The sequence below is a fragment of the Topomyia yanbarensis genome, chromosome 3 (assembly GCF_030247195.1).
Source record: "Topomyia yanbarensis strain Yona2022 chromosome 3, ASM3024719v1, whole genome shotgun sequence".
Taxonomy (NCBI): domain Eukaryota; kingdom Metazoa; phylum Arthropoda; class Insecta; order Diptera; family Culicidae; genus Topomyia; species Topomyia yanbarensis.
Window position 1 is genome coordinate 254,798,482 of NC_080672.1, and position 16,864 is coordinate 254,815,345.

Here is a 16,864-nt window from a genome sequence, read left to right on the forward strand (position 1 = left end):
AACCTTGCACAGATAGTCCGGAATCCGCATTCTGTGCAGCGCAAAGGCGATCTACAATCTACACTCTCGGCGTATAATTTCGCCGACCAATGGTGTAGTGGATCGCTTAGTGGTCAATATGTGTGTACTGCTCACTAACTCGCCAATTCATGTTCTCCATCAGCGACGCGCTACAGAATGTTACGTCGATTATGGATTCCGTTATTACGGAATGTGCTAGCGGAACCTTCCCAACCGAACCGATTTTCCCAACAATGAAAGATACAACCTTCCCACCGGCTGCTATTGAATTTTGTGTCGATCGAAATTCCGGTTCCGGAGTTACGGGTTTAAGAGTGTGGCCACACAGAATTTAAATGCAAGGCCACTCTCCATTAAAATGCAAGGCTTGAATTCATATTCCCAACCTTAATCAAGAGTCAAAAGATAGAAGCACAAACCTACGGCGCAAAACTTACTACATAGAATTGCTCGAGTTCCAACATCCCCATTCATAATGAGTAGTTTGCTCCGCTCCCTGAAACAAGCTCCTTGGTGTGGCTGTGGTCTACTGGGATGTTGATAACAGTCTATTATCTTTCTCAGGTGTTTCTCATGGCGAGGACTGGATGACTGACATGTTCGAGGATGTTATTTTAGCCAGCTTCGATGTCGCCAGCACGAATGATACTTCGGTTCGGCCGTCTGTAGCCTCACATCTCATACCGGTCGTTAAGGTCACCTGCGATGATATACTTCCCCTGCTTAACTAAATTAAAAGGCCGAGAAACCATCCTGGAGGCCCGTTTGTTTTGGACAGTAGGCTGCATTGATGATGATAAGGGCCAAGCGTAGTGCCAACTTCGAATCCAATGGCTTCGATGCAGTTGAGTTTGATGTTTGCTGCAGTATTAAGGCGAGGCCATGAAACGTGTTTGACCATTGAACACTAGGTGGTTGTTGAAGTGAAAGGTGGAGGCGTACGAACATTTCGACGACAACCAGGCTAGTCGTTGACTGCCGCCTTCTACCTGGCGTATGTCGATGAATTTTTCACTTTTCTGGACGTTTTTTGTAGCTGCAGTTGATAGCATGATGATTCTCACCACACATTCTTAACACACTTCGGTTCGATGTCATCGGATTGGTCGCATGTCACAGTAGTATGATCCATCGCACATCGTTCACATCGCGGTTCCATGTGATGATTTGTAGTTCCATGGCCAAACCCAAGACAATTCGTGCACTGCGTTACATCGCGATATTGCGGTCGATATGGCTCCTACGTAACTATGATGCAAAACATGTCTCGAATGGCTTTTAGAGCACTTATGGAGGTGGTCTGACAAAATGTATCAAGAACAGCTGGTCTCGGAAGCTATTGCTGATGGCTCGAAGAGTCATCGGGTAAACTGCTAACGGCTTTAAGCTTAGCTTTTCGAGCTTAGTCTCTATAACACAAACATATCTACCTCGACAAAAAAAATCATAGAAAAAGAGAAAATATTACCAAAGAAAATTCATAGAAAAAGAGAAAATATTACCAAAAGCCGTTACTTCTATTTCTACAGCGTGGATGGAAATTCTTCGAATCGACATTATATTGATAGGCAAGATTCGGCAACTGTTGACATAGAATAGTCTTTATGTTAACAAGTTTAGATTGAACATGTGAAAATCGTACTATTAATTGTTGGTCTACTTCGCTCAAATTTGGAAGACCTTGAAGTGGCATGGGGAACTATCCTTCTGAACATTTATTTACACCTACTCAATAATGGTACCCCGTGTGGTGTTAAGACCACCCTAGATATTCGTTGTACGTATTAAACTTCTCGGATACATTTTCTTCTTTAGCGGATTTTTTTTTGGGAAGTTTGGCCGCTTTTCCATTGTCCTGAATTGAGCAATGGGCAGGACCCACACAAATGTCACGTGGAATAACCAGCGAACAAACATCCTTGTCGAAAACACGAAGTGCGATTTGAACTGCCAAGAGTACAATGTATTGCTGCCAACTCCGCAACATATACGCCATTAGGCTCTTCCAGTTTACGACCGACAATATGATATAAGCTGAATACTCCGAAACCTGTTTGTTTGTTTCGATCAATTGGATTATGGTTAGTTAAAAAATGGCGAGTAGACTCGACGATTGCAGATGACCTGGGATACCTTGCGTGAGATGTTTTATGGTTAGATCTGAAATATTTTGTGAGTTGTTAAGCAGCAGCGGCATATTCTCAACAGAATCTAGTATTCATGGGCTAGGCAGCGTTAAATATTCATAACAGATGGTATGAGCGTCGTATGCACTTCTGAAATGTGCAGCGTTTCGAAATTGATTGCGAGTAGATTCATAATTTCATTATGAATCCGAAATGTTACTTCATGGAGACCCATCCAGGTCATATCAAAAAATAAATAAATAAAATAAATACAAGAGCGGCTAGTTGTTGGTGTAACAAGAAGTCACGACAAAATCGAGGCCATTTGTTGTGAATTGTTTTATTGATTGAAAGAGCTCTTGGGGTCTACACAAAAATAAAACGAAGATGATTCACCAAGTACATATTCCATACAAGTTACAAAATCTTGCAAGCAACAGTTTTCAGAACGCAGCCACCGCATTCGAAAAATGTTGTTCGAGCAAACCTTTCATCACAATATACGTTGCTTCGACCAAAGAGAATAGTGAAAGAGACGAAGAGTGAAAATCAGTCAAAACGGCAACACTCCCTTTATGATGATTTCAACACTAGAATTTTGGCAACCGCTTCTACAGGCAGCACTTTAAATGACGCCTATTATATTTTGAAAACAAACCGGATGTCGATCGATGGATTTGTTTATCAAACGATGTGCATTTCGAAACAAAGAGATGAAATAATTCTAAAGCTTATTTTTACTCATACATATACTCTAGAATGCACCTTACAATCACGATTGAACTAAATTCTGACGAAAATTCAAATTTCTTTTTTGATAGAAGTACAATACTTATCTCCTCCAACTCAGGCATGAGTAATGTTTATTTACATTGCACGATTGGTCTGCTCAATAAGGTATTTTTGGCTTCACACTATTCGTCTCTTTCCCTATTCTCTTTGGCTTCGACCACTTTTCACTGACATTTAGTGACATATAACATGGCAAAACAAACGTCAACCACACGGGTTCTTATAGTGTGCGTGATATCTAGTTAGTTTTACGGCTTTTTACCAACGCGTTGAGTGTGTCAAACTCGCACAGATCGGGTGAGAAGGAAAGAAGCAAAAAGTCAAAAGAAGAGTGGCGAGTTTTCCAGCAGCAGGACGGGCGCGATTTGTGCAAACTAATTTGTGCAATATCACCACTGAAAGTTGTAAAAATCATCAATGAAAGTAGCATTGTCACGGCTGCAGCCAGTGGAGAAATTGATTGGTTAAATAGTTTCCACAAAAACGCGACTGACTGGCCCTGGACTGCTTCGGTTGGAAAAGTGCTCTTGGTGCAAATTAAGTGAGACTCCCATCTTTTTTCTCCCTGCTGTTAGTTTTTCGGGTGGATGGAAAATTGCTTGTGTGAGTGTCGGACGGAAAACAGGGAAAAGTGTAAAATTATCGTATTGTAAAGATTTTGTGCGAAAAATCTCCTTCAGAAGTATTTCACTGTCAACACGTTAAAACTATCGAAATCGAAGCAAACGGAAATTGGTTGGCCTATTAGGAAGCGCAAATTTTGAATGGAACATGCGAGTGGGGTGTAGTAGGCGGTCTAAGACGTCTGCAATCAATGCAGCATCCGGTTTGACATTAGCAGTGAAAAGAAGCAGCCTGAAGTCAAGCACAAGTTTATGTTGATAACAGTATAGGGTAAATCAGTCTACTGGTTCAGACAACCACCAACTAGGTGTAGCAGTAAGTAATTTGTTCGATTCGTGCGAGAATGATTCAATCAATTGTGTCTGTTTCGTGTAATTGTCGTGGGAAATGCACGCAGTGAATCTGTTTTGAAGTACATACTACAAGCGGTTCTGATTTGATTGCGCAGGTTAAAGTGGTTCATTGAAAATAATTTTTGCTATGAAGTTAGTGTAGTTGCTTAGTCCGATGTACCGCTAAACACATTGTTTGGGCTTGAGAAAATTATTGCTAAATCATATTGCTGCATTAGGGAATGTAGACAATGTTCCATTCAAAAGTGTGCTTCAGGTATTGATATATGTGATGAATTTCATTTCTTAAAATGAAGATTAATTCTCGATCATCAAGTGTTGAAAGCTAAGAATAAGGAAAAAACATCTGTTTATTTAGTGAGGTCTTTAACATAAATATAGAAGCTGCAAATACAACTCGTGTTTGGAAATACAAGACGGAGGCGTGTGGCGAAAAAGCTGAAAATAAAACCATCTAATATAAACAAGAGGAACGGTGTTGCGAGCAGCAAGAGCAGATACATACACTGTATGGCGAGATAAGGACAGTGTCAAAGAAGGTTGTCTTCGTGAAATCTCTCGAGGGAGCCTTATGTTTCAACTCAAAACGCATTGCAAAAGGCATTCTTGACAGAATATTTGCGCACGGTGAACAGAAGAGGGAGACGGGGTAAGGCAAGTACATACCTTACTTAGGCACCGGACGGCAAGCAAAGACACTGTGTCAGAATGGGATGTACATCGTCTGCGGAAGAACGAGCGGCAATCGCTCGCTCGAAACAGATCGAGCGTAACCTCAAGGAGGATGGAATTCAGGCAGCCAAGGATATCAAACTGCTGCTGCTCGGTAAGTCTACATTTTTCATTATTCTTTAATTTCGAAGCATAAATGCTGTTGTCTCAGAAGAAAGCATGATGTATTTGTTGACTGCGGTGATATATTGATATGTTTTTTTTTTAAATTCATCGCATTTCGAGCCATGTACCGCATACTGAGTAGAGCTAAAAACATTTTAATAATTAGCAACAATAAAAACCACATCAAGATAGCATTAGCATATATTTTAACTCGCAATTCGAACGTAGTATTGAAGAATCAGATATAATAAATTTCTAGTACATCGCTTATATTATTTTTCATATTTTGCCAAGAAAATGTATTGTAAGAAAATATATAAGAGGGCCTAAATGTATGTCCTATTAGGTTCATAAGGCTGGAGCTCCAATATTCAACGAGTAGTATATGAGACCAGCGACTTACTTTGCGAATCACTAGACCAGGTCAATCTTAGGGCTATAATTTGCAGAGTATCAGGTAGTGGTATCTAAATGTATTATCTTCAACATCATAAACCCTATCGATACATATATAAATCATGTAATTTATATATGTATCGATAGCCCAGTTAACCAGGTGTCATATAAGGATGATTAACAAAAATCGTATCAGCATACAGTTTTTATCGGAATTGAATAATGGTACACCGTATGTACACGCATTATACAAAATTAATATATTAACTAGTGCGTTGTGATGACTCCTTTACGATTCTTGTACATAAGTGCAAACTCAGTCATATAGTGTATAAATAGGATCGTTATTAGTGCAGTATTATGCTACCCATGATCGCATATTTGTCCCGTTTTCTATGGGATTTCCTATCTTTATGGGACTGACTTGCGATCATAGGCAGTATGACACAATTACAACTACGCAAATTTGTGTCGGTAAAAGCCAAATTAATTCAAGTACGCCAAGAATCGTAAAGCAAAGAGTGGAGTTGCTAATTTTGAATGAAATGCTGGCTTGGTACCGACTTCAATTCAATCCCCAAAATAAAATACAATTCTGTAAAGCTTTCAAAAAAAAAAATAAATGAATCGATACTTTGCAAAAAAGAGGGTCTCAGTTGTATCAAATACAAATACATAGGGGAGAGAAGATAACGGTGGATCAGCAGGAACTATGAAACAATCGCAATAAAATCATAATGCATGAACATAATCGTCTCATTCCCTCATATTTCATGGTTTCTAATTGTTTACACGTGTTACTATATTTTGGAAGATTTCTGATAACTCTATCTCTTTTAATGGATATTTGTTTGTTTTATAACAGTCAGAGTAAATTTGCCATAAAAATCATTATTTTATTTTTATGAGTTACCGTTCACCAGAAAAATGTGTATTCTACTGTTATTTGTAGCAAATTTTATGCTCAACATTTGCCGCGAACAAAGTTTTTTGGTAACTTGTCATGGTTCTGTGCAATTTGACAATCTTCATAAATAGACCCATTGGGTAGCTGTGAAACGATGATATATGAGGAACAGTGAAAATTTCTTGTTTTTGTGATCTATATTAAAATGTGAATGGGTTCCGATTTTCCACGATAAATACATTTCATTAAATGGAAAGTTTGTCAATTTGGGCAAGTTTTGTAGAAATTATCGCCTCTTTCAGGATTGCATCTTATATGCATATATGGTGGTCCGATATTATGCGATGATATAGTGATATCTTGCGGAAACAAACAATTTGCGTCTCAAAATAACTTTAATAGGAAGCTTTAGGATCTTTATTCGTCAAAACAAAAGAATGAAATTCGCAAGTAGAATATTTCACTATAGACGACGTCGTGTTTCATAGTTCCTACCCATGGGGCTCACTGGTACATTTTACCACCGACTGTTGATTACCCAAAAAAGTTATTTCCCGTGAATTTTACCAGCTGGAAAAAATATATGCATTAGTTAACAACAGAGTGAAACTATGTATCACTACACACTAGCTACACAAATAACATGTATTATCATCAAAATGAAATCGTATAAAAATGTGTTTCATTGTTACCCCCTCTCCCCTACATATTTGTATTGGGTTATATGTTGATATTGCCTTCAATTGTTTCCATAACAACATGGTTGCATCGTGCAATAAATAGGAATTCAGAGCTATGGAAATATAGTTAAGACTTTTGGGTAATAGTTTAAATTATGACAGTAGCGTAGCCAGGAATTTGGATTGGTGGGGGGGGAGTTGATGAAAATCGTGATTTTTTCGAAAATGCTTAAATTTAATGTAAGTTTGATAAATTAGTGAAAGTTCACATAAAAGATGCCTTTTAAAATTTCTTTTATAATATATCAATGAAGTCAAAGAATGTAAATTCATAGCGCACTTTTAAACTTTGCTAACGGTCAAGATCATATAATTTCGAAACCATCAGCTTTGAAGGTTTAACAACCTCGAAGAAGTTTTTCAACATAAAAAGCTCTTCTTTTGATATATAATGTTGGTGCTTAAATCTCCTAGAAGTATTTATGAAGAAATAATTTTTCAAAAGTAGTAAGGGACTTCGTATCTTCGGTAAAGTTGTTGATAATGTAATTTTAAACAACTTTGTTGGAAATATGAAGGCTACACAAATGCAATATTTCGAGATATAAAACGATATTTAAGAAATTTGCTCAAACCAATTCTTTTCAATGAAACTTTATATTGTAAGCTTCAAGGACTATCTTGAATAGAATGCGAGTTTTATACACAGCACAGAAGAGATTTATCAATTAGAGAAATATCAGAATAACTTGTTTTAAAGTTTTTCTCTCGTATATGGTCTAATATGTTCCGGTATTCTAAACACACGGAGTATTCAATGTCATCAATAAAATTAGTTATGCAATGCCATCAACAAAGTTTTTTTTTCATTTTGATTATAGAGGCTTTACCCTTAGGGTCTTTCGGTTCTTTTTTCAGGTTAGAAACAATTCTAACCTTATGTGTGGTTGGGAATCGAACCAAGGTGAGCTCCCTACACCTTGTTGACTTACCGCTACGCTTTTCCCGTCCCATTCAACAAAATTTTTTGAAGTAGCATTTTCGAAAACTTTGCTGAAACCGTTAAACAAACTAAATTTGTGTGAAGAATAAATACTTTATGCAATATTTCTAGGAGGATCAACCGCCAAAATTATTTTATTAGAAGCGGTGCTACTTTAGGTTGTAATATTCTTCAAAGATACTAAACATCGAAAGTTGACAGTTTCGAAATAATGTAATCGTGACCCAAAAAAATGTTTTCGCGCATTAATTTTACTTTTATTTATTATGAAAGCTCACAACTCCAGAACGAATCCTCCTATACAAAATGTTATTACACCATTCAATATAAATACATAATTAACAGCCATTAACTTGAAATATTTTGAAATCTTTATTATCTTCAACCCTGTCTAGAGGCTATTTATACAATTGATAATACAACAAAGTCAAATACTTGCAAAAACCGATCCTGACATGCAAGGTACAAACGGAAAACATCATTATCATCATTTTCTGATTTCCAAAATATGAGTGTCGTTGTTAACCACGTTGAGTTTTTGTCTCAACTCTACGCATTCTTAAAAACATTTTAGCAAATAAAGGGATTCCACGAGAAACCGGCCGACCACAAAATATGACCATCGTCGATTCGAACGAAAGTTTAAAGTTGAGTTCGATTTGTGAATCTCCTTGATTTTCTCTAAAAAATTGCAATGTTTTGATACAAGAGCAATTTTTTAAAAGGGCGTAGACACTTCTACGTGCATTAATTTCAAAATTTTATTTGCTCGATTACTGTATTTTATACAGCAAAACTTTCTGAGAACGAGTTACAGGGAATGAATATTTCTGTACGAAAAAAATATACACTGAAAAAATATTGTCATTTTTTATTAAAACAAAAATTTGTGTTTAAATTGCAAAAAAACATTTTTTCTGATTTTCTATATTATGTTAAAAGTTGATGTTAGGAAAACGATTTTTAACATTTTATGACATTTTATGATGGGGCAACACGAATAACTTTAAAAAAAGGCATTTTAATTTTAAACGATTCTTAGAATTATATTCTGTAATAAAATTACAGTTTTGTATATCAATTAGTATGGAATTTTAAAACATGTATAAAGTTATTGGTAGAAAAACTTGTTTATCGATAAGTTCTCCATCATATAATCATATTCAAAATGTTCCTTTTCTCTTTAGGTTTTTGTAGGCGAAATATAAAAAATTAGAACAAAAAAGCTTTTCTTGCAATTTAAATTTTTAACACAAATTTTTATTTTTATGAAAGATGACACAACTTTTCTTTCAGTGTACATTTTTTCGTACAGAAATATTCATTCCCTGTAACTCGTTCTTAGAAAGTTTTGCTGTATAAAATACAGTTATCGAACAAAAAAAATTAAAATAAATGCACTTTTGAAAAATTGTTCTTGAGTCAAAATAATCTTACTGATAGTGGAAAATTTTTAGTCTTTCATGCCGGTGACATGTGTAAAGTTTCATTCGAATCTAAGATTATCGGTCACGATTTTAAAGATTTTCGGACCGATATTTGTGGAATTCCTCAACATTAAAATGCATGTAATTTTTCGATCAGCAAGTTTTTGTTTATAGGCAATCAACTTAATCAATCTTCGTTTTCCACTCGAAACATTGTTCCTAACCGTATTTCGGAACATCTCTTCAAAAAAGAGCTAATTATAATTAGACAACTATGGGACTTTGGCTTAGAGGTCAGTTATAAGATCAAATTCCAACAAATTTTCAAAAGTCCTCATGATGCCTAAAACAATAGGTTCTCAATGAAGTGATCAAACGACATACTTCTAAATTTATTATCACTGAATATTTAATTAAATTAGTCAGCATGAAGTTTTTTTTTCAATTTTTTTTTCAAATTTGACATTAATTGGAATATTATATGTACATATTGGCATATATGAACATGTCCATCAATACATGGAAGATGTTTCAATATATGAGTTGATTACAACAATGTTATGATAGGCGAGTTATTTATCTTACGTTCGCATAGACAAAGTCGTATATCAAAAAGTTATAATGATAAGCGTTTTCCCAAGAGTCAAAGTTTGGCCCGAACTAATCACTCCTATGAAATGGTGTATGGGATATGTTGCAGGCTCGTAAGCTGATGCTTCAGGGTTCGAGATTAAGTGAACCCATCTGAAGGAAAAAAATAAGAAATGTTCCAGGATGCGTAAATTTTAAAGTAATTATCACATTCTTGACTTTTATTTTATATTAATATTTTTCGAAAGCCGATTATATTAGGCTATATCGTACTGTGTTAAGTCGTAAGTGTGCATAAAAGGTATCTGTTTCTTTCCACATGGAATCAGACTAAGTACTTTCCCAGAAAATACGAAGAGTGCTACCTATGTTTCATCGAATGAAACGCCTCAATGGAACTAAGGCTATCTGAAACGAAATAATGGTCTGCGAGCAAAATAACAATGACTATAAGGGTATACTGAATAGCAGCTAGCTATACGACGTAAACTGAAGCAGAGTCACTGAGTTTGTAGAAGGCGGTGAACTGTCGCTTGAACATATCGAAGCTAGTTGACCCTTCGAGGTTAGAATCTATCAGTATAAAACATCTTACAGCAGTTGACATCTCGGAATTGATCGTAAAATTCGATTAGGACCACTTGCGGGCGTATGTGGTCCGGTATTCTCATCTCTCATGAATGTGTCGAATAAAATAGTAGATTCGGAAGTATCTACGAAATGCACACGGTTTGGATTGTAAGAAGGAATAATATTCTGCGCCATGTAGTCAAAGTACAAGGACATGAAACGGGTCTGAGAATTGAGCTCAACAAGCCTTTCGAAATTTCCACGCACCTCCGGCTTCAAGATATCGCATCGAATGAGCAATCGATATGACAGTTCCCAAAATCGATTTTTCAGCGGTAGAGCGCCCGACAGGACTTCGAGACTCATCATATGGGTCGAATGCATGCACTCAAAGGTGATACGTAAACAACGATGCTGAATTCTTTCGAGTTTTATGTAATGTATGTACGCTGCGGAGCGAAATCAGAAGCATCCATATTCCGAAACCGAGAGTATCGTTGTTTGATACATCCTAATTAGGTTTCCTGAGTGGGAACCCCACCATGTTCCGGTTATTGCACGTTGAAAATTTATGCTTTGTTGGCACTTCTGTTTCAGATACCTAGGCATCCCCAGGTACATTTCGAGCCGAACCAGACCCCTAGATATTTTACTGTGAACACCTGAGCGATAGTTTGACCCATTAAAAACCTGTTTTAATCCACATAGTGGTGTAATTGTGCCTTTCTCATTTATCCAAACTTTGATTCAATAGCTGGTTATGTTCAATTTAATTGTGAAAATGTCTATTAAATTCTTATTATACAAAGCACGTATCTCACGACTACCACGAAAGTCGACGCTGACTCACTTTAAGGACATTATACATGCGAGCCACAACAAAGCTCCTACGCCACACAGACCCCTCTCCCCTGCCTAGCCATGTATCTGACATGAGCAAATATAAAAATATGTTTTTCAACACACTAACCTTGCTGGTGTGCCACGAAACTACTACTTAAGGAAGCTAGAATATTTTCCTATGCAGTCAATCCGAGTTTTTGACGGAATTCCATCTGTAGCTCCTGTTTTGTGCGAAAATATAACCCCTCTTCACTTGGGGTTCCTTTCGAAACACTCTTTTTCTCGTTTTCATTGCACTTTTTCAAATGCACTTTTTTCACACACCACTGCAAAAACACTCGCGAAAATATCTTCACCTTAAACAAAAAATGTAATAATTAGGGTAAAATGCCTATTTTCATCCTATTTGGGAGGGTGCCACACTAATTCATTAATTACTCGACCTACAATCAATGGAATGCGAACATATTGGCATCAACAGTTTTGCTTCGTTTTTTATGAACCAAGATAATAACACAAATGCCCTGAAAACGGTGAAATGTTCATGTTTGAACGCAACGAAAACTCGAATCGAGTGCTCCTATTGTTGCCCTACAACTTCACTCAATGCGTTGAACAAACATGGCAGACGCTGCTCTAACCAACGGCTTCAAATGGGTAGGGTGATAACAGAAATATGGCGAAAATAGGCTCAATACCCTAATTAGCTTAATCAGCATGAGTTTAATGTTATCTTTATGCTATCATAATTTAAAATGCTTGGAGAATGGTTTTGGAAAGGGAGTGGAAAATTACAGTGTGACCTTACTAACCAACCTGTAACTCCGGCACCAGAATCCAGAACCGAATGAAATTTATCAGCAGTCAATGGGGTCATTGTATCTTTCATTTGGAAACAAGTTTGTAAACATCGATCAAGAATTCTATTCTATTCTAACCCTTACACAGCCAGTATTGAAAAGCATCCTGGAAAACAAAACATTAAATATTTGAAGCATATTATTTGTAATATGTCGCAAATATTAAAACGGCCAGGCCTACTGTGCAGAGTTGGGTTAAAAGGTGTTTCAAAACTATATGGCGATTAATTTGTTCATTTAATGAAAAATTTAACTAACAAATCGTTTTGAATCTTGGATGAGGAAGAAACGAGGACAACCGTACCGACCGTTTCAGTTTATAGGGGATTGGGATATATCGTTGGGAGTGACTTGGCTAAGAAGGTTAATGTCACTCCTTTGGTCCTTGTTTGTAAACATCGATCAAGAATTCGGATAAACTAAAAATTCAATAGCAGCTTATGGGAGCGTTATACCTTTCATTTGAAACAAAGTTTGTGAAAATCGGTTCAGCCGTCTGTGAGAAAATTGGGTGAGTTTAAATGACACACACAGAAATTTTCCGATCTCGACGAACTGAATCGAATGGTATATGACACTCGGCCCTAGGGGCCTCTGTTAAAAAGTCGATTTTTACAGTGATTTCATAGCCTTTCTTTATATAAAAAGGCAAAAGCTGTAATTGTGCTGATTTCAGCCTTCGATAAAACACAGTAGTTCAGTTTTCTTCGTAGAAAATTCAATACCTAGCTTGATAGCCCCAGGAAGACAAATTGTTCAAGGTATGTAGAACCCATAACAGAAACGACACCAACCAAGTTTCCTTAACGTGCAGGAAATGTCAAGCCATTCATCAATGTCATTGACATAAAAATTGTATTGGAAGGGGCTTAGTCATGACAATCCTTCGTATGGGGTATCTCTATCCAGGCAAATAATATTAAAATTGTGGAAGTTGAGATCTATGCGAAAGTTACCTAAGTTTCACCTAATGCACATGCATCACATCTTAAACTATTTATTAAAACTTTGAAAGAATTGCTTGTTAGGATGATATTGCTGAAGCTCCACTTTAAAACAGTGATCAACTCCGTGACCTCGTTCGACGAATTAGTCGTCGAAGGATACTGCAGGATCACTGCAAGGAGGAGACATTTAGCAGACAACTGCTTTAAACATATTTTTACTCTTGGCATAGGATCAGAAATATTGAAATTTTTATTATCCAGCCCACAATGTCTAAGAATTTAATAATTCCAGCACAGAGGTTATTATCGGGCTGAAATGAAGGAATACTTAGTGTTTTTGGTGTTCCGGAAGGGTTAGGTAGCTACTTGCTTCGCGTTTCTTTTAGCATTTCGGAAATATATTATTCAGGAGCCCCCTCAAGGGACACCTTCTGGCCTTTACAAGGAAGTTAAGGAGAAGAAATGTTGCTTCTCTTCCTATAAATTCTAGGAACTCCAGTAGATGTTCCTTCTTGAAGGTCATCAGAGTCATCCTCGTCAGAAGACAAGAGAGCAAAGACGTTCTTTGAGGATGGTTTCGTAGCTTTCTTTAGCATTTCTACAAAGAAAACTCTTGAGGGAACGTTTAAGTTTATTCCGACGTAGTTTGTACGTGGAACATGTCGAGAGATCATACAGATTCTTCCCACATTAGGGGCACTTTTTAGAATTCCTACTGCATCTGTATGAGTCTCACCGCATTTTCCACAGCGGGCCTTATTATTACAGCAGGTGGGTGTGACCCAACTGTTTGAACTGTTTGAAATTAAGGCGCTTCATGGCCTGCGATACGAATAGACGGACAGAGGGTATTTTTTCGAAACGTCCCCCGCGACTAATAAGAAAGTAAATGCTTGCTAAAAAAACCAATCTCGTACTGTAGTAGATCCGCGCAAACTCTTATCGTTGAGGCGCCCACTAACCGTATAAATTGCTCGCAGCAAGTAATATCGTTTGCTTGCTCTGAGTTGACTAACAAAACCCTGACCTTGATATTTCGGTCAAAGCCGAGAACCGTTCTGTCAGATCCTTAGAAATCTTCAAAAGATTCATCGATTTATTTTTCGGCCGGAATAATACCGATTGAGAGTTCGGATAACGTTTAAGTCGGGGGAGAGGAGACCATCCGGTGAGGGAACCATATAAACCGTCAATGCACGGGGTCAGCGCCCGCGCATATGTTCAGAAAGATAAAAGTTAACCTCAAATCGGTTTACCGCGGTGCACAGTCTAACAGTCGGCGAGAATTTTCCGAATAGCCGTCCGTGCTTCACACCAGCACGCAGAAGCAGTTTCAAACCGATCGATCTATCACAGGAACTAATAGTTTCTTTTTGGGAGCACGTGAACAACTTCCTTCCGGGAACGCTGCGCCTAGTGGTTCGCTGATGATTCACTGGCATAATGACGGCACCGAGGATAAAAACACAACTTTTGAGCGTTTTTTTAAAAAGACATCTACAATGAGTGACTCTCTCTGTTTACTTTCTCTTTCGATTTTTACGGCGTAACTATAGCACTTTTCACTTATTCTACAGTACAGATCGAAAGACGGTGGTTTTGACTAGCATATACAAAGACGGCTCAGTTGTGCTAACGCATTGAGCCGTTTCAAATAAACCTTTAGATTAAAAAAAAACTAAAATGCAAGGCAGAAAACTGACAGCAAAAAAGCGTCCTATTGCAGACGAGAGCTCGCCTACTATGGCCATTTTTACTTTATTATCAATGTAAGCTATTCTGCAAACTTTGAATATTGAGTTTATATTTAATCACGTGGATCCATGCTGTGTGTCAAATTTAAATATTTCATCATCATTTAAGCTTAAAATTTAAGCTTATTTAATAATTTATTACCATTAAAGTCGGTTTTGGTGAAGTAGCCTTCTACTAAAACAGTTTCCTTTCGGCGAACTGGCCTTTTTGGCAAAATGACCTTCGGCGAAAAGACCAATGGCCAAGTAGGAAAACAAATGTTGAAGGCGTACGTCAGAGTATATTTTACTTATTCTAATATTATCACATACATCCTTTGTAAATAAAACTGAGAACGATCTCGAATGCATGTTGTGTAAAAGAGGATCCCGAATATAAATACATATGAATAAATACGATAGCCTCCGCTTGTAATTGATGACGAGTGGTGATAACAAATTCGCACAATGCCAGCTTGTTTCTCCCCTAGTGTTAGCAAATCCATTAATGGGTAACGATAGCGATGAATGATAGTACCACAGTTTCAAATCGGACCAAACACGCCTACTAGGATCAACAGCATTCTGCGTTCAGCACCCCGTTTCCGCTGTATAGATTAACGTCACACCACCAAACACTATTCTGTTTGGAGTAGGTAATAATGATCGAACCGTGTAGATAAGACCAATCTAATTATAATTTGCCTTCCTTCTGCACGCGTGTTATCAGCCTACCACACATGCCCTCGAGCTAAAGTGCCACCGGTTTTTGTAGTATGGTATCATATTGATCGTATTTTATTGCATTAAGAGCTAAACACTTGTTTACTGTAGCGGTTCTTACTTTAGGCAGTTTGAAGTTTTAATTTGTGTGTCCCTGAGCTGTTTACAGTAAGAGGTTATGGAGTCTGCGGTCATCTTTGAAAAGCAAAAAAGCAGTTTTATTGCAAACACCGTGGGTAAAATTTTCATGAAAATCAATCAATAGTATTTTAACAATGCCACGAATACACAGATTGATTCTCAAGAAGATTATGTAAAGGGCAGCGAAAAAAGTTTTTTTTTGTTATCAAAAATGAAGCTTTTATATTCGAACCTCAATTGTTGCTTGTTTCTCACGACTTCAAGACATAAGAAATCGTATCGCACGTTTGTGCCGCAAATGTTGCGGACTACTGCCAGGGGACCACAATAAATTTTTGGTTTCACACTTTTCTTATAGTTTACTAAAAAAAAGAACAATAATCTGATGTGAATAAATATGCCTTATGCTCGAAAGCTTCCTTTTTATTACTTGGGCTACAGCAGTAAAACGCAACGAAGCCTAACGTTTAAGGGGATGATAGGTTGGCTGCGGTTGCTTGCCTTTGCAACTAGTGTATTTTTATGACTCTAATAATATAAGGATAAGAACAGGAAAGGAATCAGGTGCTGGAAATCGTTATGGAAGACTGCCAATAGCTACTGCAACAGAGCCGATAAAGTAGAATCAACAAGCCATAGCTATAGGTTATGAGCTAGTTTGAACAATCGAAGCACCAAAAGATAACCACATTAAGGCTCAAACGTGTGGCCCGATACAAGTCTGAAGTAGTGATGCAGATATTCTGTATAATTCCGGGCCTGAATCGAGGACAGTGGCATTAACCCAGTACAATATGCTGTTCGCTATTATTCAATGCTTTCAACGGACCAGGGTTGTCGCTGTTAGCAGTTTTGCTCCGTCGTACAATAGTTTGTAGGTTTCACTGAAAATAGACAGGTTGTAATTTTGATTTTAAATATATTGTTTTTTTTCATCATCAATTTTAATAAATTAAACAAGCCCCGAATTACAACACTGACATTCCCCTGGACAGGGGTGTGAGACTCTGAATGGATGGCACTTTACCAACGAGCGAATATGTTGCTGATACTGGCGCTTGTTCGGTAAGGATAACTCGCTGCAACAGAAATCACATAGACATACGGTTCCAGTATTTCGAGCAAACTAACAAGAGTAGAGAAATGCAGGATAGTTGCGATCTGTAACAATTGCTTGGGGAAGACGCAACAAGTATCAATATTTATGTATTTTGTAATAATTTATTCTGATGCTAATCATTCGACTATGTCCTATGCCTACCTATGGCTAACGGTTTGTTTCGTAATGCA

General features: G+C 37.3%; 1 protein-coding gene across 8 annotated transcripts in view; it reads left to right on the top strand.

The window, feature by feature from the left end:
* Positions 1-3,260: 3,260 nt before the first annotated feature.
* Positions 3,261-16,864, top strand: part of LOC131690313 (G protein alpha o subunit) — a 194,925-nt gene continuing 181,321 nt past the window's right edge. Inside the window, exons 1-2 of one of the 8 annotated variants that reach the window (XM_058975991.1) lie at positions 3,261-3,878; positions 4,213-4,742. In XM_058975991.1, the coding sequence (XP_058831974.1) occupies positions 4,625-4,742 (118 nt within the window). In that variant the 5' untranslated portion in view covers positions 3,261-3,878; positions 4,213-4,624. The remainder of the gene's footprint in view (positions 3,879-4,212; positions 4,743-16,864) is intronic. The other 7 variants (XM_058975990.1, XM_058975994.1, XM_058975997.1 and 4 more) reach the window with 7 other exon arrangements.